This window comes from Anoplopoma fimbria, chromosome 19, assembly GCF_027596085.1.
Source record: "Anoplopoma fimbria isolate UVic2021 breed Golden Eagle Sablefish chromosome 19, Afim_UVic_2022, whole genome shotgun sequence".
NCBI lineage: Eukaryota > Metazoa > Chordata > Actinopteri > Perciformes > Anoplopomatidae > Anoplopoma > Anoplopoma fimbria.
Window position 1 is genome coordinate 13,045,324 of NC_072467.1, and position 25,625 is coordinate 13,070,948.

The 25,625-nt window shown below is 39.7% G+C and overlaps 1 protein-coding gene across 1 annotated transcript; it reads right to left on the reverse strand.

Annotated features, from left to right (window-relative positions):
* Nucleotides 1-2,670: 2,670 nt before the first annotated feature.
* On the reverse strand, nt 2,671-24,948 carry wt1a (WT1 transcription factor a). The gene is given in 9 exon segments (XM_054619686.1): nt 2,671-5,358; nt 5,698-5,781; nt 6,181-6,270; nt 7,132-7,276; nt 9,194-9,293; nt 17,768-17,870; nt 19,350-19,472; nt 24,065-24,314; nt 24,317-24,948. Coding segments are annotated over 9 exon segments (1,224 nt in total). The 5' UTR covers nt 24,524-24,948; the 3' UTR covers nt 2,671-5,236.
* Nucleotides 24,949-25,625: the final 677 nt, after the last annotated feature.

Here is a 25,625-nt window from a genome sequence, read left to right on the forward strand (position 1 = left end):
AGTTCAGCATTGGATTTACTTTTGAGAATTTAATCAACACAGACACCATCAAACCAGAAGCTATTTAAAGCTGCATGGAACTATTTGTGGCCACTAGGGGGCAGAATATTTTATAAAATCTACCTACCGTATTTTCCACACTATAAGGCGCACTTAAAAGCCTTTCATTTTCTCAAAAAACGACAGTGCGCCTTATAATCCGGAGCGCCTTATATATGGATTAATTCTGGTTGTGCTTACTGACCTCGAAGCGATTTTGTGTGGTACACGGCGCTCTGTCAAAATGTTTTAGTACGACTTTGGTAAACTACAAAGCCGCACCGCAGCAGCATTACGGCTACCGTAGTCAGGAGCGTCGCGGAGTAATACATACTGTGCTTCACCATAATAACAGTGTGTGTGTATAAGGACCCAACATGGCACCTGTCAAAAGACACGCTTACGACGCAGACTTCAAACTCAAGGCTATCAGTCACGCAGTAGAACATGGGAATAGAGCAGCTGCGAGAGAATTCAACATTAATGAATCAATGGTACGGAAGTGGAGGAAGTTTGACTGACTGACTGTTTTGTTTCGCTTAATGCGCCTTATAGTCCGGTGCGCCTTATATATGAAAAAAGATCGAAAATAGACCATTCATTGACAGTGCGCCTTATAATCCAGTGCGCCCTATAGTGCGGAAAATTACCTATCCAGCAGATACTGAGCAAAAGTGACATTAGAATTACAATTTCTTGCTGAAAAGTTCTGCAAGGCCGAGGGGAGCTGCAGATTTAAGTGACAAATGTCTCACTTAGAGTAACCCCTTTCACAAAAATATATATATGAGCTGCCAAAACATTTATTTTGTTGTTCTTTTTAGCAAACGGTCTAGCAGCTACTCTCTCTCAGCAGGTTGCGATAGTTGCTTGCAAGTTCATTTAACTACAGAAATGTTCTGATTGGCTGAGCAGGAAATATGATTTTTTTTTTCTCTGTACTTTTCAAAAGGCCTAATCCATGTTTTCTGTATCTGCTCTAAGTAGAACATTTAGATACAGCGTCTTATGTGACTACTGAAAGTGGACAAAACTACAGTTACACTGAGCAGCTCTCTTGCTTCAAAGGCCTCCAGCGGCATGAGGTTGGGACGAAGATGAAACACCAAAACACACACACACAAACACACACACACACACACACACACACACACACACACACACACACACACACACACACACACACACACACACACACACACACACACACACACAGAGCAGAGAGAGATGAGAGATATAGGCCTTGTCCGACAGCTGAGATATAGCACAAGAGCCCTGGGGAGTTTCAGGGGATTTCCACCGAGGGAATCGGACACGTTGTCTGATTTACACTAACACTTTGGCTAAACTTATGATAAAAGTTCACAAAAGAAACATCGCTGTATCTGTCTTTATCCATCTCTGCCTCCATAAGTCTCTGTCTCTGTTTTCTGCTCTGCAGCTCTCCCTCCCTCCATAAATACTGCTGTGGCTGTCGGTCGAGAACCTTTTTTAAAGTTATTATTTTCATGTACGCTAGTGTTGTTGACTGTCATCTCACGAAATTACCCTAAAAAAAGGATTGTCATTAGAAATCCCGAAGCTGAAGGTCATAGGGTGAATGAAATAATAAAAAACGTATATTTTAACTTGAAAAAAAAGGTGGAAATAAGAAAAAACAGCATGAGGGAGTGAAAATAGTCAAAGAGAGAGGCTGAAAGAAAACACATTTAGTTTTATCGGCCTTTACTGCTCCTTTTTTTTCATTGAGAGGAGAGCCAAGGAATGCAATGAGGAATCTGGTGAGAGATAAAGAGAAGAAAGTGGATGGTACTGTACTGTAGTGTTTGTGTGTGTGTGTGTGTGTGTGTGTGTGTGTGTGTGTGTGTGTGTGTGTGTGTGTGTGTGTGTGTGTGTGTGTGTGTGCTGAGTGTGCAACTGTTTGTGTATATACATGTGTATATACAAGGTCAGCTGATGTATGGACAAAGTAAGATATTGTTACTTTAGGGTTGGGGCATGTTCTGAAAAAATCAAATTGGATGCTCATAATGATGGAATGATACACAATGAGGCCAACATTATTTAATGAGTGCGAGGCGGAATAAAGCTATAATGTGACCTGCTTGTGGGCTTTTTGACATTAATACGACATTACGGACGTATGAACAAAGGCTGAGTTAAGGCGAAAAAAACATTGTTTTCATGCACGGGTCAACTTTGAGATTGTGTGCTATTTTGCTCCCATAACATGTTTTCTTTCTTGTCTTATTTACTTTTCTATTGGCTTCTGTAGATTTCTCCTTAATTCACAAAAAAATTGTCTTAATGTAAGTAATCAATTGGGGAAGTTTCATGATGATATCTTTTAGTTATTTTTCAAAACAACTTTTTTTCTGATCTACTAATTTGCTTATTCTTATTTTCTGGATGAACCTGGCTTTATTGAATGTTCAGATTTCTGCTCTGGGAAATTAGATAAGATAATGCATATTTTGCATATTTAAACATAACATTTTCAGATAACTTGTAATGGAAAAAATAATCTTCTTATTGTAAGTTATTAACTGAAAGTTTTATGGTTGTATCTATTATATTATTAGAAAGTTCAGCCAAGTAACATGTATTCCATTTCATACGGACAAAAAATGAATAAATAAAAGACCACAGAGACAAACTGGTACTGTATCAAAACAGTCACAATAGATTTACACGGAGAGAAACCATCATGTTCATTTATCTCACACTTTGGAGTACAATGTGTTTCACTGACATTTGCTGTTTGATGACTCAAATATTAATACACATGAAAGACAGAAGAAATGAAAAGTATAAACACTTCCTGGATCCATCCAAAGACAAGTCTAAAACATATCAGTTAAGTTACATATTTTTTCACCATGGAAAGAGTTCACATCCCACGTTGAAGAAGTATTATTTACATCTTGACCATAATGTCCCGGCCACAGAGCCAGTGTGACCAGACAGACATATTTTAGTGTCTAAAACACTGCCAAAGTCCAGCAATATTTACACACCGCAGAGACAAGAGACTCCCAAGAGCACTGAGCGCTGCCTGAACAAAAAAATCCAATCCTCATATTACTCAAAAACAAAAAAAGATCAGCTTTTTAATACAAAGCGCATTTATGTTTGCAATGTATATTTAACGAAACACCAAGAGCTTACATTGCAAAAACTGCATGGGGGTTCAATGCAAATTATTCACTTAATTTGATGTCTTTAAATCAAACCCAGCATTCATTTTCATGGTGAGAGTGTGAGAACTAGCAGAGCAAAGAGAGTGAGTGGCACCTCGCTCCCTTTAAAACGTTCCAGTGACAGCAGTTATTGTCCCCCAAAAAAGAATAAATAAGCCTTCCCAAAGTAGTTCAACATAAAGAGATATTTACAGCAGAAAAGGCGCTAAACTGTACAGGCATATCTGACCTTTGACCTCAATGTAACCATGACGGCAAGAAAACAGTCAATAACTGGGTATGAATGAAATATTACATTATAGAGAGGATGGATACATGATCTCCCTAACGCAGCATTTTTTTACTTGTGAAAAAAATCTAAATATTGAACGGTTTCTTTAAAGGATAAGACTGGTGATATTCTGTTTATTTGTATTCAAATCCATAGAATTAAAATAGGAGTAGAATTGTCGGTCACTAACCATTATGTGTATCGTTGCCATTGCGACCGTTGTAGTGGGCTAACTTCTGTATAAACTGAAAAGACTTAAGGCATGTCACGGACTCACTGAGGTTCTACAGTAACTTTAAGAAGTGAGAGAGCCAGAGTAAAGAAGTAAAATTTTTAAACGTAATGCTTCATCCACACACTCACTACCTAGGACCCCACATGAGTGACAACTTTGTTCGGCTCATTTTTCCGTAACCAGTTAGCTAACTAGCGGTCAGCTTGCTAGTTAGCATCAGTGCTGGGTCTAAGGTTTCCTCCGTCTAGCTCTTGCCGCTCCAGAGAAGTAGAGGCTACATAGCTAACTGACGGGCAGCTTGCTAGTTAGTTTGCTTGCTAATTACACCAGCTTCAATGCTACACTGGCTACAGAAAATGAGCCAAACAGCGGGCCGGTGGCCATGCGTCAGTGCTGGTTCCTCTGTCTCACTCTTGCCGCTCCGGAGAAGGAGAGGCCACATAGCTAACTAGCCAGTCATCCGTCTCCAGAGCTGCTTCTGATCTCTTCATGGTGAGCGGCTAATAACAGTTGCCATTTTCTTTTGTACCGGTGAAATGACCACAGAAAGCTGTTGAAGGTCTGTTCCCATGAAAAACCCAAAATCAACGAATTACTGTCACATGCCACAATGCAGTAGCCCTCAACTGTTGTCCAAAGACTAATATTAGCTATGAGCCCTCATTTTCACTGGGTGAAATGCTCCTTCCTTACATTGAACATGGGCACTGTCATTTATTTTGACTCAAAGCCACATACAGCAGCATGTCTGAGACGATGAGTTTAAAGGTCTATGAGACCGCAAAACATTGCACAGTGGGGCATAATATAATGAGGAGGGATTTTACAAACTTATTATACTGAATGTACTTGTTCTGTCGCTGAACAACACTGCTCATTAATTTGTTGATACAATAAGCTGTTTATCTTTAGCCTGTTAACTTTTCAAGTTAAAGGCCGTTATTTGTGCGTTTGTTTGACTCCTACTAAAATAAAATAAAATAAAATAAAATAAAATAAAATAAAATAAAATAAAATAAAATAAAATAAAATAAAATAAAATAAAATAAAATAAAATAAAATAAAATACTGTAGGTAAGCAGTAGAAATACTGCACCTTTACGTTGGCACCCCTCCGCTATATAGACGGCGTGATCCCAGTAAACTGGTTGAAGGAGCTGTGATTATCACACAGTGCTAATGTCTGTCTGAACATGACTTAACTATTTCTCTTTTAATTGGATTTGTTAGCAAAAACAAAAGTATGTATTATAGCCAGCCTTATCCTTTAAATATCCCATTCTGGACAAATAGAGACTTCAATCTAGTGTAGACTGTGGTATCTAGTTAACTACTATTAACTTTTTAACTTTTTAATAGGACAACACTGGTTCCCACACAGACTAGTTTCTTGGGAGCAAAGGGGGTCATTTGGTTTGGATTAGCCGCAGACAAAAATTATAAGCAGATGTAACCCAGGTGTTTACACTTTGATATGGGCTGACAAAGGACTCAGATGGCCAGCTGGAGCTTGGTGAGGTTCCTCTGGTGCATGTTGTGGTGTCGCACCAGCTCATCGCTCCGGGCAAACTTCTTCTGACAGTTCGGCCACCGGCAGTTAAACGGCTTCTCGCCTGCGAGAGCGAGGCCAAGGGTCCGATGCACAGGTTGGAAGAGACACAAGATGGAGATGAGGAAGAAGCGGAGAGGATGGCCATGGCGAGAGGTGACCGGATGGAATAATGAAAATAGGGGGAAAGAAAGGGGGGAAAATGAGAGAAATATTAGAATATAATGCTGATCATAACCCAAATAGGAAGATTAAATTGACTTTATGTAGTACTGCAGTCAAGTAAGAATAAATAAATATCGACGTTCAACAACACTATGTTGTAAAACTACTATACTTGTATTGCAAACATCAAATGGATGAATAAGAAATGGAAAAATAAAAGTTTACGCACTTGTTTTACCTGTATGAGTCCGGGTGTGTGTCTTAAGGTGGTCAGACCGAGAGAACTTTCTCTGACACGTCTCGCATTGGAAGGGTTTAACTCCTAAACACATGTAAAGTATGCATGCATACACACACACACGCACACGCCCAGGTTCAAACACACACACACACATACAGAAAACACATGTTCAACATTACGCACACACACACACACAGACAGAGGGAGAAAAATACAGTAGAGCAGAGGTTTGCAGGGAAGCCATTCCAAAGTTTGACCGGCCTTTAGCAACTTTATTTGAGGGGGGTTCAGTGTGGTCATCACTGTATACAAAATGCAAACTGTGCGTTTCAAAAGACTGCATTGTCCACACAAAATGGCTGTCATGCAAACGACAGTGGAGAACAAGAGGAGAGAGAGAGTAAATACAAACAACTGAAAGGGAAAAAAAAGAAGGAAAATATAAAGTCAAAGAGACAGACTGAGTAAAACTGATCAAACCTGTGTGTCTCCTCTGATGTCTTTTGAGCTGGTCAGAGCGAGAAAACCTCCGGCCACAGTCTGTAAAGTCACACTGGTAGGGTTTCTCCCCTGGACAAAGACGAGAGAGAAGACAGAGACCATTAAATACAATTTAATTTAAAATGATCCGATCACTTCTTTATCCCTGAGGACATCACAGATAACACACCAAGAGAAATATTTGCTTTAAAGGTCTACTAGTTTAAAGCTACTATGAGGAAATCTAATTTTGTGTGGATTTTGGCGCCCCCTGTGGATAAAAGTGGTGGTGTTTCCAAGCACCAGAGTCCCTTTAGAAAACCTCCCATTTTACTGCAGCAGGGGTTCTGACAGTCTGCGATGCTCAGTCCTGGTTGTGGTTATCCTCTGTCTCCTGTGGGGCCCAGCAATACGCTCTGGGTCTCCAGCAGCGTGGTGTCGGCCCCCACGGAGACCGGTGGAGCAGCGATCCACCCCGGATCTGGCTCTGTCCTCAATGGGCTGGTCGCTGCTTGAGGCCCCCCCCCAATTTTAATCAATTGATTTGATAAATTGACTAGCCAATTGAAAGAAAATTAACTGGCAATGATTTTGAAACAATTAATTGTAATTTTCTTTAAGCAAACAGTTTTGCTGTTTTTCTTTGTAATTTATGTAAATTAAATAAATTTGAGTTGTTGACTCTTGGTGTTAGCCAACTGCCGGTATCTACAGCAAAGAGGAATAAATACCCTGACCTTCACAGAGTTCTGTCTCTTTTATTGAGGAACCTCTTAAGAATCACAAAACGGATTGAATGAAGAGGTCAAACAGAAAAACTTTGAATGAAGTAAGAACACCGTGGTCACAGTAACCGTGTCTGGAAACACTGGCACAAACAAACCAGCTGACAGTAGTTAAATAATGAATAAAATATCACAGCAGATTTTATTGTTTCTTTGTTGGTTTCACCTGTGTGTTTGCGACTGTGCATCTGCAGGTGTGACAGCTTGAAGTATCTCTTGTTGCATCCTGGGTAGGCACACATGAACGGACGCTTCTCGCTGCTCTCTGAACGCACTATGGCCGGAGCGATGCTGGGCACCCGCCGCACATCCTGCACACAAACACACACACACACACACACACACACACACACACACACACACACACACACACACACACACACACACACACACACACACACACACACACACACACACAAACGCTTCTTATTTAAAGCCAAACCACTCTGAACTCACAATGAACAAAAAACACACCAGTAATTGAACCAGTGAAATGTAATTTAGAAAACAGGCAATTAAATCTGCCCCGTGTGTAAATAAGTGCATGTGAGGTGTCTGGCTCAAGGGGATCATTATAATAAAATGCTCGTATATTCATTAGATGTGAATTAGCAGTAAAATGACCCCAGACTGACTGCAGCCCAAAGGGAGCTGTTAGTCACGCCTTTTAAACAGGCCCCACTTCCACAGCTCCACGTTCACCGCTGACACAGACAGAGAAGAATAATAGGAATAACACATGGCTGTAGGAACATTTTCATCTGCTGCATTGTAAATGTACGCATCATGTTACATTATTTTACACGACCTCACGTACCACCTGTGTATGTGAAGCAAAATAAAAGCAGAGTCACATAAAATATAATTATTTGGGGAAAGTGTCCATAATGAAATAATCAAAAAAAAGATTTGTAAAGGGGATTTTGCAATGAAAATTTCTTAAATGAAATAAAACCTCCCATTATTATAAGAAATAAAAGATGGAACATGAAACATGTCATACTAATGTATTGAGCTCAAATTTTTATTATTTCACAAATTGTCAGTTAGTTATTGTATTTTACACAATTGAATCATGGGATCATCTAATTCACAATTACTCATTTATTTGTTTATTATTGAACACTCCGCACTAAAGTAACTGATACTAATCCAGCATGCCTCACTGCAGTAGTAAAGAGCAGATTAAGGTGTTGCTCGTTAGTTTAAATAGACTTCAACGAAGCTGAGTGATCGATCCTGACAGCAGAGTGAGAGAATCAGCTTTGATTCAGTCATTTATTACGTGAGTCTTGAACAGTCTTCAACAAGCTGTTTAATATCTTTTTTTGTTGTTGCATAAAGGGTTATTAATGAAGTATGAAATTTTGTGGCAGTCGTTTGTATTTCCTTTGGCAGAGACTGAGAATTAGTGTTATCCCTGTAATGAAAATGGCGGAGTAAAGCATTACTTTGCTACTCCATCTGTTCGCTCGCGCTTTAGCAGCTCTTAAATTACACTTTTAAAAGGCAAAAGAATGAGAGCTCGTTTATTCTTTTCTGTGTCAGACCTCTCGTGTTGTTGTATTTTTTTGCGCAATTCATATTCTATGCACAGAATAGGGAAAAAAATAGAATGAATGATGAAACAGGCCCCAAAAAGAGAAAGAAAGATCTCAAAAAGAGTCCTGCTGTGGACTAAGAGCAGGTCTGGAGAATCTCTGCCTCCTGTCCTTTAGAGCTGCTGACAGACAATAATTAAAATCTAATGATTTATTAACATGCTGATCCCTGTATGGAAACTGAATCCTTACCTAGAGTAGCCCTATGTGTGTGTGTGTGTGTGTGTGTGTGTGTGTGTGTGTGTGTGTGTGTGTGTGTGTGTGTGTGTGTGTGTGTGTGTGTGTGTGTGTGTGTGTGTGTCTGTGTGTTGTGTTTGTGTGTGTTTCTCCACTGCTAATGGATTTGTGGAAAAAGATTCCTCTTGGCCTTTGGAGCGGCCTTTTAAAAAATCTCTGCGTACGTATGTGTATGTGCTACGTGTTTGTGTGTGTGTGCATGTGTCGGCATTCCTGTGTGTGTGTGTTTGTAAATCTCCTCTGCTTTATTTCCTCGCCACAAGGCCATTGTATCAGGCTCCCCAGCTCTCATCTCCTTCAGTCCACTGATTCATAAACATGATATAAAATATATTCTCTTTGTTATTGAAGACTTTATAACCCCGTTGGCAGCATCAGAGTGAGTCCTACCTGTAGGCCCCTGAAGACTCCGTGTGTGTGTATGCGGTACTGTGTGCTGCAGCTGTACAGCATAGGGGTGTTGGGGTCGCTGTCGTAGCCCGCAGCGTGGCTGCCAACATAGAAAGAGAGAGAGGAGGGATGATAAATAAAACAAACAGTAGTTCAATTTACTTTAAAAGTGAAAAAGAAAGAAAATCAGTTCTGATTCAATCAAAAATGTTCCGCTGTAAAATATAAAAAAATAGGGAAGTTCAGTGCTACTAAAACATGTCACGATCACAAAAATCATGTGTGAAGAAAAGGTTTCCACACAGACAACTGCCACGTACATGCAAAGCAGAGAGACGTTACGTAAAAAGACCCAAGATCATGATTCAACGCCATAAATCCATACGCTGGCAGATATACAGAGCATGAAATGCTATTCCACTGCAGGTATAGCGTCATGAAAAGTATCATTATTAAAAAATTATTTACCTTGTCACATATTGTACAAATGGAAAATCAATGACCAATCATCTGTCCTTTTGTACAATAAGCCCCAGATATAAAAATCAGCTGTTACACGGTTTACTGCTGCTAATGATTTCTTTCATTATCAATGAATCTATAAAAAAATTGTGACATCTTCAAATTGCTTGCAGTTTGAAGAACAGTCCAAAATCTAAAATGAAGACTAAAAGCATTAAAGATTCATCTGAAACTAGGATATATTTGGCATTTAGGCATGTAACATAACTTTATATTTATCTAAACTAAAATAATTCAATACTAAATGTTTAATGTAAATTTATTTTTAACAAAAATAAAAAAATGATCTTGCCTAGATAATTGCCCAATTGGACGTATCATTTCATCATTAGCTAATAGAACTCTAAAGAACACTAACACTTATGTATGACAAAAACAGCTTTTCATATTTCACTCAGACCTAAAGAGCAGAACAAAACCTGCTCTGTGTGACACAGCTGCCAGTGTTGCCTCTGCTATCTTCTTATGATAACACACAGAGAAACAGAAAGCTCTTGTCTATGAAATGTGTTATATTTCAGTCTGTCTGACTAAATGAGGAGGACGGGAGTTTTGCATCCTGTGCTGACGCGGTGGGAATGTTCAGCACACGGCCAAGCAGTCATAAGTTGCTCTTTGTCTCCCTCGATGCTTCCACGGACGGGAGGAGAGACATCGGGACCACTTCAGCTGTGGCCGTGGTGTAAATCACACTGAATGCTCCTTTAACTCATGTTCAATCGTTCATATTGTAGTAGCAGTTAATGTACGTATGTAAGTTAGGACACCTTATTCAGGGATGATGGACCTTCCACTGAAACACCTCTTATTTCAACTCCACAGTTACAAAACTGGTTTCGGTTTTAGTGTACAGGGACACAAATTGTCCGTATTTTTCTTGTAGCTCCGACTTTTTTGCGGGGCAACATTACATTAAAAAATGAAAGTTAGGTTTAGGCAACAAAGCAGGTTAGTAAAACATCATGTTCAGGCTTAAAATAACTACGCACGGTTAGTTTTAGTTAACAAAACCATACCATATTATGTAATTGGGTTTATAAAACTGTCATGAACGTTAGGTGTACGCATCAAAACCACAACCATTAAACCACAATCCAACACCGGCCTCGTGGTCGAAAGTCGGTTGAATACTACCGTCACTTTCTCTGACTGTTGCTTAGTCACGCGGATGTGTTTAATTTGTGTGTCCACCACGAAAAAGGATCCTCATTGACTTTTTGATTGAATCATGAAAAAAAAAGGACAATTGGTGTTCATGACCTGCCATGATACAGGGCTGAACTAAGACATTAAATACAACTTTTACCAGGGAAACTAGTAATAAATCTAATAAATGAGAATATTATATAATATCTATCTTAACCAGAATTCATAGGAGTGTAACTTTCTAAATTGGTATGATGAAAAAAAATTGATTCAGTGAGAACAAAAGTACTTGTTGAAAACAATCAATGAGTTTTATTAAAGTGCATCTGATATATGTCGTCTCAGGCTCTACTGTCTCCAGAAAACACCTCTTGGGCAGGTGACGTTTGCTTCACAACATATCTGCTGTTCATCTCGAAGCTCAACTCCCCTTCACTTCCTCTTCCTCACCCCCTGCTCCTCGCCCCGTCCCTCTTTATCTCCCTGTCTCCCACTGAATCCCTGCTACTCCCTCACACCTCCCCAGCGAGTACGAAGAGTCACAGAGAGAGAGAGAGAGAGAGAGAGAGAGAGAGAGAGAGAGAGAGACGCTACCAAGGCCACTGAAACACCACGATATCAACCTTCTCTTAAGAACATTTCAGCACTTATAAAACACAAAGGTCTTTGGGCCATAAAGCATTAAAAATCACATTTTTCTCTCCCTTCACTCATTTCAATATAATCAGCAAGATCAACAACACTATGATATCTGAACGCGTAACCACATTTCTGTTGCTACCACCCCTTTGTGCACGTACGCATCTCCGTCAGACACACATTCATCTGTTAACTGTGATGACTGCCTGTTGGCTTGGGGTAGAGAGGTATTTGTGAGCCGACACAGATGCTGACCAGCGTGCAGCTATGCAGGTCACAGTGACATAAAGTACAGTGCGTACTGCTGAATGTTGTTTTTTTAACTCTGTGTGAACAGGGGATGTTAATGCCTTAGTGATAATCTCCAAATGGTTTCTTATGTATTTCTGCTTTAAATTAATACAATGTTTCATAGAATGTATATAAAGTTCTAAGATGAAAACTCTGGCTGGACAGGCTCGGACAACGCCGTGATAACAACCTGTCAATCATCAGGTAGCTCTGCCCTAAAGCATACCTTGCCTTATGGTCTATTTGACTCTAAATGGACCATTATTTACTAGATGAACATCATGCTGTATTGAAAAAGACTTTAAACTAGAGATTGAGACCATAAACTCATGTTTACAATGTTTACTGAGGTAATAAATAAAGTAAGAAGTAGAGTCATTCTCTCTAGTCCAGAGTAAGATAGCTATACAATTGCAAATCAGATTAAATACATTAAGTATAGAGTTCCATGGCCCAGAGGGGACCACCTTGATCTGTGGTGTCAGTTCTACATGTCTGAAGCATGTCTAAAGCATGTCTCTCATGAATTTTCTTAAAAAACAGTAGCTGAAGTATCCTGGTAGCCTAGTGTTTAAGATGAATACATTACAACTATAACAATACATTTAAAAAAGACTAAACTAACTTTTAGCTTTGAAATGATATTTTAAAATGTAATGAACACTGCAAGAATGGTTTTGGTCTATTAGTCTCTGTGGTCTCTGTTATATAGGTTCTCATGTAGATTGATAACTAATACAAATAATACACTTTTCATTATTATACTAAGTCTACTATGCACTCTGCTCAGTTTTTCAAAAAGACAAGTTATTCTTAAAGTTCCTCATTGTTTTCTTTTTTTCACTGATCTACTGAACAAGCATTAGTGTTTAGTAGGATGATGTCTACAAACACAGGTTATCTACATTGAACAAAAAAATGGTTTTGATAGATGCTGAAAGAAACTAATCAATACTGTCTCAAGCAATGACGCTGCCATTGCTGGTCCAAAAAAATCATCTTATATTTAACCAACTCTTCATGTTTCCCATTCAGCATAAACTTCACTGACTGCTTCTATTCAAAGAAAGCGATGGTCCTACCTCTTTGTGGTGGGCGCCAGTGTATTGACAGGTTTCCATGCCACACAATCCAACTGAGAGGTCATTTCATAAACATTTTCTCCGCTGTGGAGGGACATAACGTAGAAGAAAAGCCCATGAGCTGTGCGGCGGACTGTCATTTAGCAGGGTTGAGTGTGTGCATCCATTTGTGGCTTTTTGTTGTCCTTAAAGTAGAAGCACTCGAATGAAAAATGACAACTCACACACACACACACACACACACACACACACACACACACACACACACACACACACACACACACACACACACACACACACACACACTCAGAGACAGTTGCAGGTTGAGCTGAGGTTAAAAAATGTGCCTCAGACAGAGACTAAGAAAGTTAAATTCTCCCATAACAGCCACTTTTCATTAAACACAGCAGACTCCACAATCATTATTCAGAGCTGCCATATGATAAAATACATTGTTGCAAACACACTCACACACACACACACACACACACACACACACACACACACACACACACACACACACACACACACACACACACACAGTGGATTTATAGCTCTAACCCCCCTATCACACCACCTGCCGGCTCGCAGCAGTCTGGGCGGGGGTAGATGTGGTGCCTGGTACCCTGCTCATTACGCAGCTATTATTCTACAGTACAGCATGGGGCAAGCGGCCAGCAGAGCACACACGCTGTTTCTGCTGAAGTATTGTTGGATCGGAGGCTGAGCGCAAGATTTATAGTAATGATCCGTGACATTTTCAAATAAATATGCATCTGCTTTTCTTCTCTACCGCTGACTGACGGAACCCATCGCCGGTTCAGCCCACATCCATTCAATCCTATAGGTTTCTGCCTTAAACGCCTAATGTGTGTTTAAGTAGTTCTCTCCTGGGGAAACCCCTCTAGTTCACAATGAAGCCTGAGGCCGAGATAACAATCAATTTGTTAAAAAAAACAAAAACCTACCATGAGGAATTATATTCACCATGGATGAACAAAAATAAAGCAACTTTGGAAACATTATCACAGAAAATCTAAGGTTAAACATATCATATCCTCGAATGTGCAGCAAGTGTGAAGTGCAGCAAAGGAACACCGCTTTAAAAGGTCCATTAACCAGATTACAAAAGAATTTAAAAAAACATAACCCCAGCTTTTTGGTAAGGCAGTTGTGATATACTGACGATACCTGTAATATTAAAAAAATGACATATTGATATCATGATGCTAGACATGATATTCTAATGTAATTATCCAGTGTCTCTTTAATCACTTTGTTGTACAGTAGTGGTTAAAGCCTTTCTCTCCATCTCCCTATACTTGTATTTTGAAAGTTATTTATTTGACAATAAAAAGAGACGAAACACACAATAAACAAGGTAAAAGAAACATTTTACTAAGAGCATTATTATAATTTTTTTTACAATTTTTTTTTATAGATGTCGCAATAATATTGCTATCGCAAAATTATTTTGGCCATGATAATAGTTCAGTGAAAATCTGACATCCTGAGATATTGTGGGATATAAACCAATGTCCCCACCCCAATACAACTGAAGTCAATGGAATTTTACTAAAGTCAGCGTGCTAACATGCTCACAATGACAATTTGATGTGAGGTAGGTATAATGTTTATGATGTTCACTATCTTAGCTTAGTGTGCTAATATTTGCTGATTCAAAATAATAAAAAGTATTACAAAGTACAGCTGAGACGGATGCCGGTGTCCAAAGGTATTAAAACTTACGCTGTGGGCAACATGAATGTCTACACCAAATTTCATGGTGGTCATCCAATAGTTTTCACAACATTTTACTCAAAACTCATACTGCCGCTGAATGAAAAGTCAGGGGGTCATCACAGTCATTAGGGTTCATCCTCTAAGAACCTTGAATATCTAGGTCTTAAGGCAATCCTTCCAAAAGCTATTATAATACTTCAGTCTGGACCAAACTGGCCAACCAACATAGAGATGTTGCCATTCCCACAGCCATGACACTAGCGTAGCTTAAATGACATTAAAAGAAATACCAAAAGCATCATATGTCTATCAGAGACAATGACCTCATTATTTCTTCATATGAAACAGTCTCTATGATATAAATGCATTCCAAGCTATCTTTTTGAGTTAAGGAAAAACATTTACCTCCATTTTTGGAGGCAGATATCTCAAAACCTGTAACAAAACAATTAAAAATATCAGCATGACTCGGTACCACTGGAGTGTTCTTGAAGGAACAAATCCTTTTTACACCTTCCAAAAAGTTCAAAGACTTTGAAAAAAGCAACTTATAAGAGTCTTCTTTCACAAATTGTTGTAGGGTGTTAGCCTGTATGTGTGTGTGTGTGTGTGTGTGTGTGTGTGTGTGTGTGTGTGTGTGTGTGTGTGTGTGTGTGTGTGTGTGTGTGTGTGTGTGTGTGTGTGTGTGTGTGTGGATTAATAAGCCCTCAGCATGTTTTCATCTCATGTTGTTCCAGCGGGCTGAGCTGAGTAAATACAGTCCTGTTGGTACCAGGCTGCAAGATTAGACTTAAACTGACTCAACTCACATGAGTCTTCCCAGCCCCACTCTGTGTATGTATGTGTGTGTGTGTGTGTGTGTGTGTGTGTGTGTGTGTGTGTGTGTGTGTGTGTGTGTGTGTGTGTGTGTGTGTGTGTGTGTGTGTGTGTGTGTGAACGATAGCAATTATGTTTATGACAAAGAAAACTCTTGGGTCCGTGTGTGTCCACCTCGTATCTCTATCTCTCTTCTCTGGCTCACACACACACACACACACACACACACACACACACACACACACACACACACACACACACACACACACACACACACACACACACACACACACACACACACACACACACACACACACACACACACACACACACACACACACACACACACACACACACACACACACACACACACACACACACACACACACACACAGAAACCTCACCAGCCATCCCTGTTGTGGTATTTACGGAAGATTACTTCTGTTCTGCCCTCGTTGGAAAAAACACATCAGTGGTATGTGAAGAATGTTTCATTTAGAAACATAACAACAAGAAGCTTATTAAAACTTGTGTGCAGTACTGTACTGCTGTGGCAGATATGGAGGTTTTCTTATATTTGCATTGCATTTACCCAGTGAAGTTGTAAGTGTAGTGCTTTTCCATTAGGACCAATATGAGCACATTACGTAACAAGCTTGTTAATATTTTCTTAAAAAGGTGCTTTTGTTACTGCTGTGTGGGAGGAGAAAGGAGGAGCGGTTGAGTCAGGGTGTGGCTAGAGCTGAGCTGGCTGAAACAGTTTTGGTGTGGCAGCAGTATGAGAATTTTGGACAATTTCCACTGTCATAATTAATAAATTAGTTATAAGTTGTGTGTGTGTGTTTGTGCTTTAATATTTTTTCGTTTGTGTCCATATTTGGCACGATGATGATCATTAATAAATATGATATTTTTCTGTTTATTCGATTCACCATACTTAATAGGCTTTTTCATAGAAGACGTTTGTCACAGTAGGAAAAAAAGGATTAAATAATAAAAATGAATGATGGCTGAATTCCATTTAGCTGCTTCTGTTTCAGGGTCCAGGTGTTGTTCATGCGGGCTCAATCTCACACTGTCATGGCTTAAGGTATCGCTTGAAGCTTGAACAAACATTTTTAAAAACTGCAACCATAATCCGGGAGAAAATAAGTTTCCCTGGAATTATATAAATGAGAATGCAGGTTATGGGAACGTAGTTTTTTTAGAAGACAGGGTTGTCCTACTATGAGAAGTCAAAATGTCTGATGTAAAAAAGAACTACAATGTATCGTTGAAAATGGCACTAGCCACAGCAGCACAAAATACATAAATCCCTTTGCACTTAATTTTCTCCTCGAGGACAAACAGAGCGACCGATCAGTGGAATCAATGCATAGTTGGATAAGAAACAGACTTCTTTTGAATTAATGTGATTCAACTGCAGGCTTTTTACTCTATTTTCTATGTACGATTTGATTATCCCTAACAAGATGGAAAAATGTGATTCCTTCCAGACTACAAATGTTTTCAAAATGGATTTCAAGAGCTGTATCAATCTGAATTCATTTAAGTCATAAATGCTTTGGTGCATTGTAGTTCTCCGTGCAAATTATCAAAACAGATTATCTGACAGCTATTAAAGGTGTGCCTCAGAGAAAACAACACCCCTGATATTCACCAAAGCTACAGCAGGGTAATGTTGGGTAAAACCTGGGTTAAATGTTATTGTAAAAAATATCTATATGAAAAACAAAACGCTAACAAACTCAAAACTTTTTGGAAATGACTTTTTTTTTACTTTTTCCTGGCACGTCAAAATCTCAGTAAGCATCACATCAAAGTAAAGACCAGTGTTGAATGAAAAGAGTCAAATAACGACGATTTGCCTGCATACTTCTGTCACCGGCCCAGTGGAATAACTTGATTCATGACATGTTGTGAATATTTTCCTATCAGTAAATCAACCCTCTTTCCCTCACAAACTTCCTGAAACCGTCGGTTCACTTCCTTCAGTGGCACCGTGACTTTTTCATTGCTACCTGTGAATTAGATGTGGCACGTAAACAACATCTTAAATTAGGATTTTAAGGATCTGCGTTTCTTACGGGGATGCTAGCACGACACCAAGTGAAACAACTGAAGGGCCCCCAGAGGAAGGAGAGGTGAGGCAGAAAAAGGAAGCGGCCGTGGCAGACAGACCTGTACTGAAGGTGAACATCCTGTTCGAGACCGCTCAGCGCAGGGAACAATCAACAATGGTTTCTGAAATATTTCCAGCTTTAATTGTTTGTGTGTGATGAAAATAGATTTTGCAGAGAGTGGGCTAAGCGTGTGAAAGGTGTGTTTGTGTTACCTGTTGTATGGGTTTCTCAGCAGTAGAGCCTGGCTGCCTGTGCAGCTGTCTGAAGGCGTGTGGCATCCATAGACAGGTGGAGGTACAGGGTACTGCTGCTCCGCTGTAGGGCATGGACACATATAGATATCATATCGAATATTATATTACACATGCATTTGTATGCAACCATGAAGGTAAGCATATTCACGGCTCAGACGCGATGTCTTCTGCATCTCGTCTCCTTTAAAACTCTTGCCCTCCTCCTGTTTTGCTCTGCTTTTTCGACACTTTCTTCCACAAATAAAGACTCTTTTCTTCACGTATCTCTTCCTGAGTTTCCACAGCAGTACAGCAAATGAACGGCTCCCTCGACATTTCTCTACATTCCAAAATCCCCCTCCGATTCTCCCGTTTATCTTCGCCGTAAAAATTAGGGCCGAAATTTACAGAGGGGACCTCGTAAAAAACAAACGCATTTAAATGTTTACCAATAACATGGTGCCGAGGAGGGATTAAAACGGAGAGGTGGGCGGATGAAAGCGGGGATGAGGGGAGGAGACGAGGGAGTTTTCCCGTGAGTCAGGATGTGGCTGATTTATACCTCCGACAGGCGAGGTCACGGCGGAGACTTCAGGATAAGGGACAAGACACTCCCTAGGTGAGGGCTACGGAGCTGCCATCCAGACGCAGCTGTGTACTTGCACACTGGCTTTAAATAGAGGTTTGTTACTATTGAGAGAGACTCTGGTGCATAGTTTTTTTTTAGTTGTTTTTTTTTAAGAAAAGTGACTGAAAGTTAACAGTAAACAAAATCAGTATTTTTCAGTCTTGCGCAGGAGAAGCTAGAAGCTCACGCAACTTATTACGCAACAGAACTGCCCTACAAAAGCAAAAACTCAGCAACTTAGCTACATATTCGGATAAAAAATGACCTGAACGTTACTTTCTGACATCTGTTAAACTACTTTAAAAAACAATTAGGCTGTAGAAATATGTACAATACTGTGAAAATCGCAGTGACTACAAATAACACACTAGGAATCAGACGTCGCACTTAACTGCAGAGATAGCCAGCTAGCTAGTAAGTAAATTAAAAGCAAAAGCTAATTATTGCAAGCGATTATGTTTAATTTTTCAATAGCAATGATCTGTAATTGAAAAATATGAGCATTTTGTTTGCTATTCCACGTCACTAGATGAGGCAGTGGCTAAATCCAATCATGATGGAGAACAAAAAGCTAATTAGCTTAGCAGAGCAGCAGTGTCAGTGGCGAGCTAGTGGAATTCAAATTTAAATCACATATTTAAATGTATTAAATTGTTAATTTTTGTTTTTATTTTAAAATTCGTTGGACTGACAGCCACCTAGCAACACATACATTTATATGTACACATACATTTATATATATATATATATATATATATATATATATATATATATATATATATATATATATACTTAAATACTTAAGTCATAATTGTTTACCCAGTTACCCAGTTTGCTGGACAGCCTGACATTTTTTAAACTATCCTGTACTGACTGCTTTTTGAAGTGCAGAGGGGCGAAAAGCTCTGCGCTACAGCACAAAAACACACTTACCCATGGTGCTTTGCTGGGCTAGAGCGTCTTCGTGCTTGAAGGAATGGTTGGAGAACTGCGAGCTGTGGTGTGTAGGAGTGTGACCGTAATTACCGGCTCCATCGAATGCGACCGCGCTGTAGCCTGCGACACAGAGAATAAAAAGTCAGAGTCAGAGGAAGGTAACTTTTGAATAAAGTCCATCAGAGATCAGACAGTACCTCATTCACACTGGAGCTGATACTTTAAGGTCATTTTATTTCATTAGACCATCAGCAACAATTACACGATGCTGGTGTATTTGTTAAATTTCCCCCTTATTTAAAAAAGGTTGGATATATTATCATTGAATAAAAAACATTAAACTACTTCAAGATGGATTAAATGCATTTGTGTCTATGATCTTGTAACTTTTTGTTACTTTTTAGTACTTGCTTTAAAAAAAATTCTGGTTATGAGAACAAATATTTATTAAATAGTCCAGTTTATAAGTGGAGATTTTGATCCGATCAAAAAGTCATAATAAAGTTTGGTGCTTCTCCACAGGGAATAAAGAGAGGAATTCACAACAATTTAGAGCTAAAAAATTCCTTTACTCCTCCTCTCTGACAGTTACATATTATGGAGTTAATCCTTATTGATGATTTCAGAATTCACAAACGCTTTGGAGTCATTCTGAAAGATTCATCAACTCCAAATAATCGAGTAAAACAATGATCTAATTTACCTGACAGACAAACATTGATTTAATGGTGGTTATTTAATTAAACAATAAATGTTATTACCAGCTTTGTCGCTGGTGTATTGCAACTTTGTACATTCATACACACATTTAGGGTAGAGAAAAAGCAAAGTGACAGCTACTCCAAAGAGATGAAAGGACTGAGATCAGCCTTTACTGAGACGGAAGAGATTATTTCTTTAATTTAGTTTTATTAAACAACATCACACCAGGGCACGCACGCACGCTCACACATACACACACACAAACACACACACACACACACACACACACACACACACACACACACACACACACACACACACACACACACACACACACACACACACACACACACAATGTTGTTCCGAGGAGACTAGATCTGTGTCTGACATCCCGGACCTGACTCACGACTTAGACTGACCTACAGGGCACAATGCACACACATCAATCACCTACATTCACGGACACACACACACACACACACACACACACACACACACACACACACACACACACACACACACACACACACACACACACAGTCGCTATCTCTCACTCTCACATACATGCTTCATTAATTAAAATGAAGCACTTTCACTAACTTTCCTCGCTGGATCATTGGTTGAGAGGAGGGAGGGAGGGGGGGGATAAAAACCTCATTAAACATCTCCATTTATCTTCCACTCACCCCTGTCTGACTCCTCTGTGTGTGTGTGTGTGTGTGTGTGTGTGTGTGTGTGTGTGTGTGTGTGTGTGTGTGTGTGTGTGTGTGTGTGTGTGTGTGTGTGTGTGTGTGTGTGTGTGTGTGTGCAGGGTGATACCATTGTTGCCTTGAAGTCCAGCATTGAGGTGACAAGTGATGAGGTCAATTTGTATTCAACTGGAAAACCCAAAGTCTGGAAATACCCCAAGACATTTTATTTGTCCCACAAAGTGGAATGAAATACTGTTTATATATATATATATATTTATATATATATATATATTATATATATATATATATATATATGTATATATTATTTTTTTAAAGGTGTGGAAATCTACGACTTTAAAACGTCCATAATTATTTTATTTTCATCCTGATACAGTATATATTATAAAACACTATCTTGTTTTCACGCAGAGCGTCAAAGGCTGGACAATGATGTTTTTAGGTCTATTTCATGCAGTGCCTTTATACATGAGTGCTGATATTTGCAGGTTATCATGTATTGCTACTGTAACAGTTTCCTGATAAACTTGCAGACCTGAAATCACAATTTTATCCGTAAAACAAATGATTTCTGATCCAATAAATGACTCAAAATGGAAAAACGTTCCTATTGCACCCGTTGGGCCTCTGTCAAAAAGCCTACGGTGAAATGTGAATGGTTGTAGAAATCTCAAGCTCTGATATGAAAATGTAATCCCTCCTGCGGGGAGTTTACAGTGACAGTCTCTGTGACCCTGCTCCGCTATCAGAGACCCGCGTCCTGCTGTGAGTCTGTTTGTCTCTGCTCGTCCAGCCACAGCGGGGAGCAGATAAAACAGGTTAGAGGTCAGCGAGGCTCTTTGATTATAATGTTATTCCTAAATTATCTGCTTGATAAGCATGTTATTAGTAATTAATCTGTTGGGACCAACACCAACAGATTCATTATACCTGCACGGAAAAGACCAGGGATTGGGTGAAGAACCAAGTGAAAACAAATTGCATGTTGGGATTTTAATGCGTCAATGAGTCCCATTAATTGGCCTTTGACACATTTCCTCACTGTGTGTCCCTTCACTCTGTATCACATATTCTTTAGTGAAGCTTAACAATACTATTTAAACAGAGGTAAAATCCGATGACTTTAGTGTTTACATGTGATGCTGAAGACACTAATAAGAAATTAAGAATTCAATTAAACTCAATTATTCCAACTCGCTTTAACAGAAAATAATAAAAAATAAAGAAAGATATTGAATGGGATTTAATTCTACAATAGAGTGTAATTCTACATGTCTTAAACTGTTCCGTCTGTTCAGTAACAGATAAAACCAACATTTTGGGAGATTTTCACAGAAACATTTTTTTTTTTTGAGCAGGTAATTTTTCAAAATGTGGATCGAGAGTTTCTCAAGCTAAAACTACTACTATGATGTTCAAATGTGAAACACTCTAAAATATGAGAACTACCAGACTCCAGTTGCCAAAATGACAAATCAGGATTAATTGATGCCTCAACAGCTGTATCTTTTTTTTCCCTTTTAATAACATCTGGATAAAATAATGCTGCATATTCTTGTGTGTCATACCTCATCTCAGTCTTGCATTTTATTCATATATTTAAAGTATTTATATTTATTACCAGTCCTAGTAAAAATAACTAAAAAAGAGAAGGGTCATTTACAAAAATGTTTCCACGAGCAGACACATTTTAAAGTTATTCTGTCACATTAGCGGTAGAAGCCTCAGTGTTATAATCAGCTCATTGTTTGGTGTTCAGCAGCTTCAACACAGGCGACGCTTGACCAAAATTAAAGTGATTTTACGTCCGTTTAGAATTATCTTTCTCCCCTCCATCATTAAAGAAGTCCAGAGCCGGAAATGATTAGGACCTATGTATATATTTCAAATGTATTTCCTAAAAACATTACTTAATCCGTCGAGTAGTAAAAAAAAAAACATGATAAAAGCGGAGTTATAAAACCTCATGAAGGATCATCACCGTGACTCCGAGTCAAAGTGAGTCAGTTAAGGGTCAAAACAAGGTCATGAGTCGACTAGTTGTTTGGCTTTATTTTCTCTTTACTGGGATCTGGCGTATTAATGGTCCATATACACAAAAGAGCACTACACTACAAGCATGGCTATCTTCGGCTAAGATGTTAAAACCTGAACACTAAAATTATTTGCGTTTTCTGTGAGTGTCTAAGCTGGATCACCTCTCTTCAAAGGCTTGCAATTGTCTATTATCTATTTAATAATTATCTCCTTGTTTATTACATACCTAATGTAGCAGTGCTTAAAGTGAGGGTAAACTAAGGTCTCCAGTCAGGGAAGGCAACACCTCTGCCTGTTTAAACCAGGTCAAATAATGTTTCACATTTTGTTTCATATTCGTTGTTTAATACTGACAAAGCATTATGTAACTGAATGATTGTGCTTCAGATTTACATCAGGTCATGATTGATGACTGACAGAGTGTCGGTTGAACTAAATCGAGCAGTGACTCGTCCTGCTTCTACATTTAAGTTCAGTCATTGAAAAGTGAAATTATGTCATCAACACAGAGGGTCAACACTTTCAGGAAAGTAAGGTTGTGTGGAGGAAAGGAAGCAAAAAACTGCAGAAGATGATATATTTCAAGATTTGGGCCCCATTCACCAATGGCCCTAAGGAAGAAAATTCTTCTCAAATTCGCAGTTTTTACAAATATTCTGCCATTCACTAATGTTATCCTATTTCGGGATTTCTTTCTTAGATAAACCTTGTTCTAAGCGGCACATTCAAGAGCACGCTTACGAACGTTTGAGTGCTGACATGTTTGTGCAAAATATTTGGATATTGTGTTTTCCTTAATTCTACAGTATTATAATATTATAGGATTTAAAAAACAATATTTTTTATCATTTCTATATATTTTAAACAATTATTTTCATTATTTAAAAAGCTTTTTGTTGTTTTAAATAAAAATAAACAATTCATATCAGTTATGTTAATTCGGAACCATTAATTGGGAGCCATCAATAATTAGGCAATTGATCATGCTATTTATTGGCCTAATAACGCTACCGAGTTCTTTTTCACGTCCTGCAGAATTCCTTGTGGAGTTCTGTACTGGTCATCCCTTGACTGAATTTTTTCAGTTTGTCTTTTTAATTTCTGTGTGTGCACATGGCACTGCCGTCCCATGACATTTTACAAACTTGGTAACATGCCATATTACGCCAATGGTCCCTAGTTTGACTCCAACATTGGGACCACTTCTACACCGTCCTCTCTCATAAAAAGGCCATAAGGCCTCAAACTTTCCTCCGGCCCTACCTGTCTGGTTGCGTGCTGCCTGCTGTGTGTCCATGCAGTTGGTCAGGTACGGCGGGTTGCTGAACATCCTGCTGGGGGGCTGGTGGTGGTGCGGGGCGGTCACGGACGGCGGCTGACTCGGAGGCGGCGGTGCCCCGAAGGCCCCGTACCTGCAGGCCCCGGTGCCGGTGAACTGCCCGGAGAAGTGGACGGTGAAGGCGCTGAGGCCGCAGTGGGGGTCAGCTTCGTGGTGGTGGGGGTCGCCAGTGGCCCCCAGCTGGGCTCCTGCTTGATGAAGGAGTGTGGCCCCAGGGAGGCGTGCGGGGCGGCCAGGGAGGAGTACGGGGAGGCGGCGGTGTGGAAGTCCAGGACCGGGCCCCACTGAGGGGCCGTGCTGACGGGCAGGGCCGGGCAGCCGGGGCTGGGGCCCGCCGGGAGAGGGGGCAGCAGGGAGTTCAGGTCGCGGACGTCTGAACCCATCGTTGTCCAGGGGACAAAACTGGGACAAAGGTCGCCTATTTTTAAATTTGATCTGTTTCCCCGCCTATGTGTCCGGCTCACCCAAAACCCAAATCACCCTCTAAATCCACGGAGTCTAGAAAGTCTTTCTCTCACTGAAAGAACGGCTTCTTCTCTCTTCTATATGGATCGTTTTTTCTCCCATCAGCCGTTCAAGACTCTTTCCTTCTGATCTGGAAACTCCTTAAGTCCGAGAGAAGTTCATGGCGACACAACAAAGTCACGGAGCCAACTTTTATCAGCGGCAGCAGAAGACTGAAGAGGAGAAGTAAAGTCAAATGAAACAGATCAGCTGAGATCTTTCCCCTCCATGGCAGCAGTAAAAAAGATTCTTGGAGAGATGGGAGTCCACTCAGGGAGGAGAGAGGGAGGCTTCTGCTCAGAGCTTTCTCAGTGAATGGAGAAAGAGGAGTGGAGGAGTGAAGGAGGAGTAGCCCTCTTTTCCCTCCACGCTCTCAGCCCCTGTATGTGTGTGTATGTGTGTGTGTGTGTGTGTGTGTGTGTGTGTGTGTGTGTGTGTGTGTGTGTGTGTGTGTGTGTGTTGGTGTGTGTGAGGAGGCTAGGAGGTGGAGTCAGGAGGTGATGAGGGACAGGAGCCCTCTGACTTCATTCATTTACTGTATGCAGAACACACACACACACACACACACACACACACACACACACACACACACACACACACACACACATTTGCAGGAAAATAAATCACAATTCTGACATCAGTGCGTAAAACAAAAATAAAAATCCATCTCCTCATTCATGGCCTATATATATATATATATATATGTTTTGTAATATGTAAAAAGAGACAAAAAAACAACACAGAGAAATTGTCTCTGAGCATGTTGAGAAAAACATATCCCATGAACTACTCTGTTGTTTCATAAGGTTAGACAGCTATAGATCTACTTTATCACTGAGAGGCTGATGTGCTGAATATTTTTCAGCTATAGGTTACATTTTTTTGGGGGGGGTGCACAAAGCAGTCTACACATGGGCTTATCATTTGTAATGATGGAAATCACAAACGCTATTTTTAAGACATTTGAAATGGAAAGAAAAT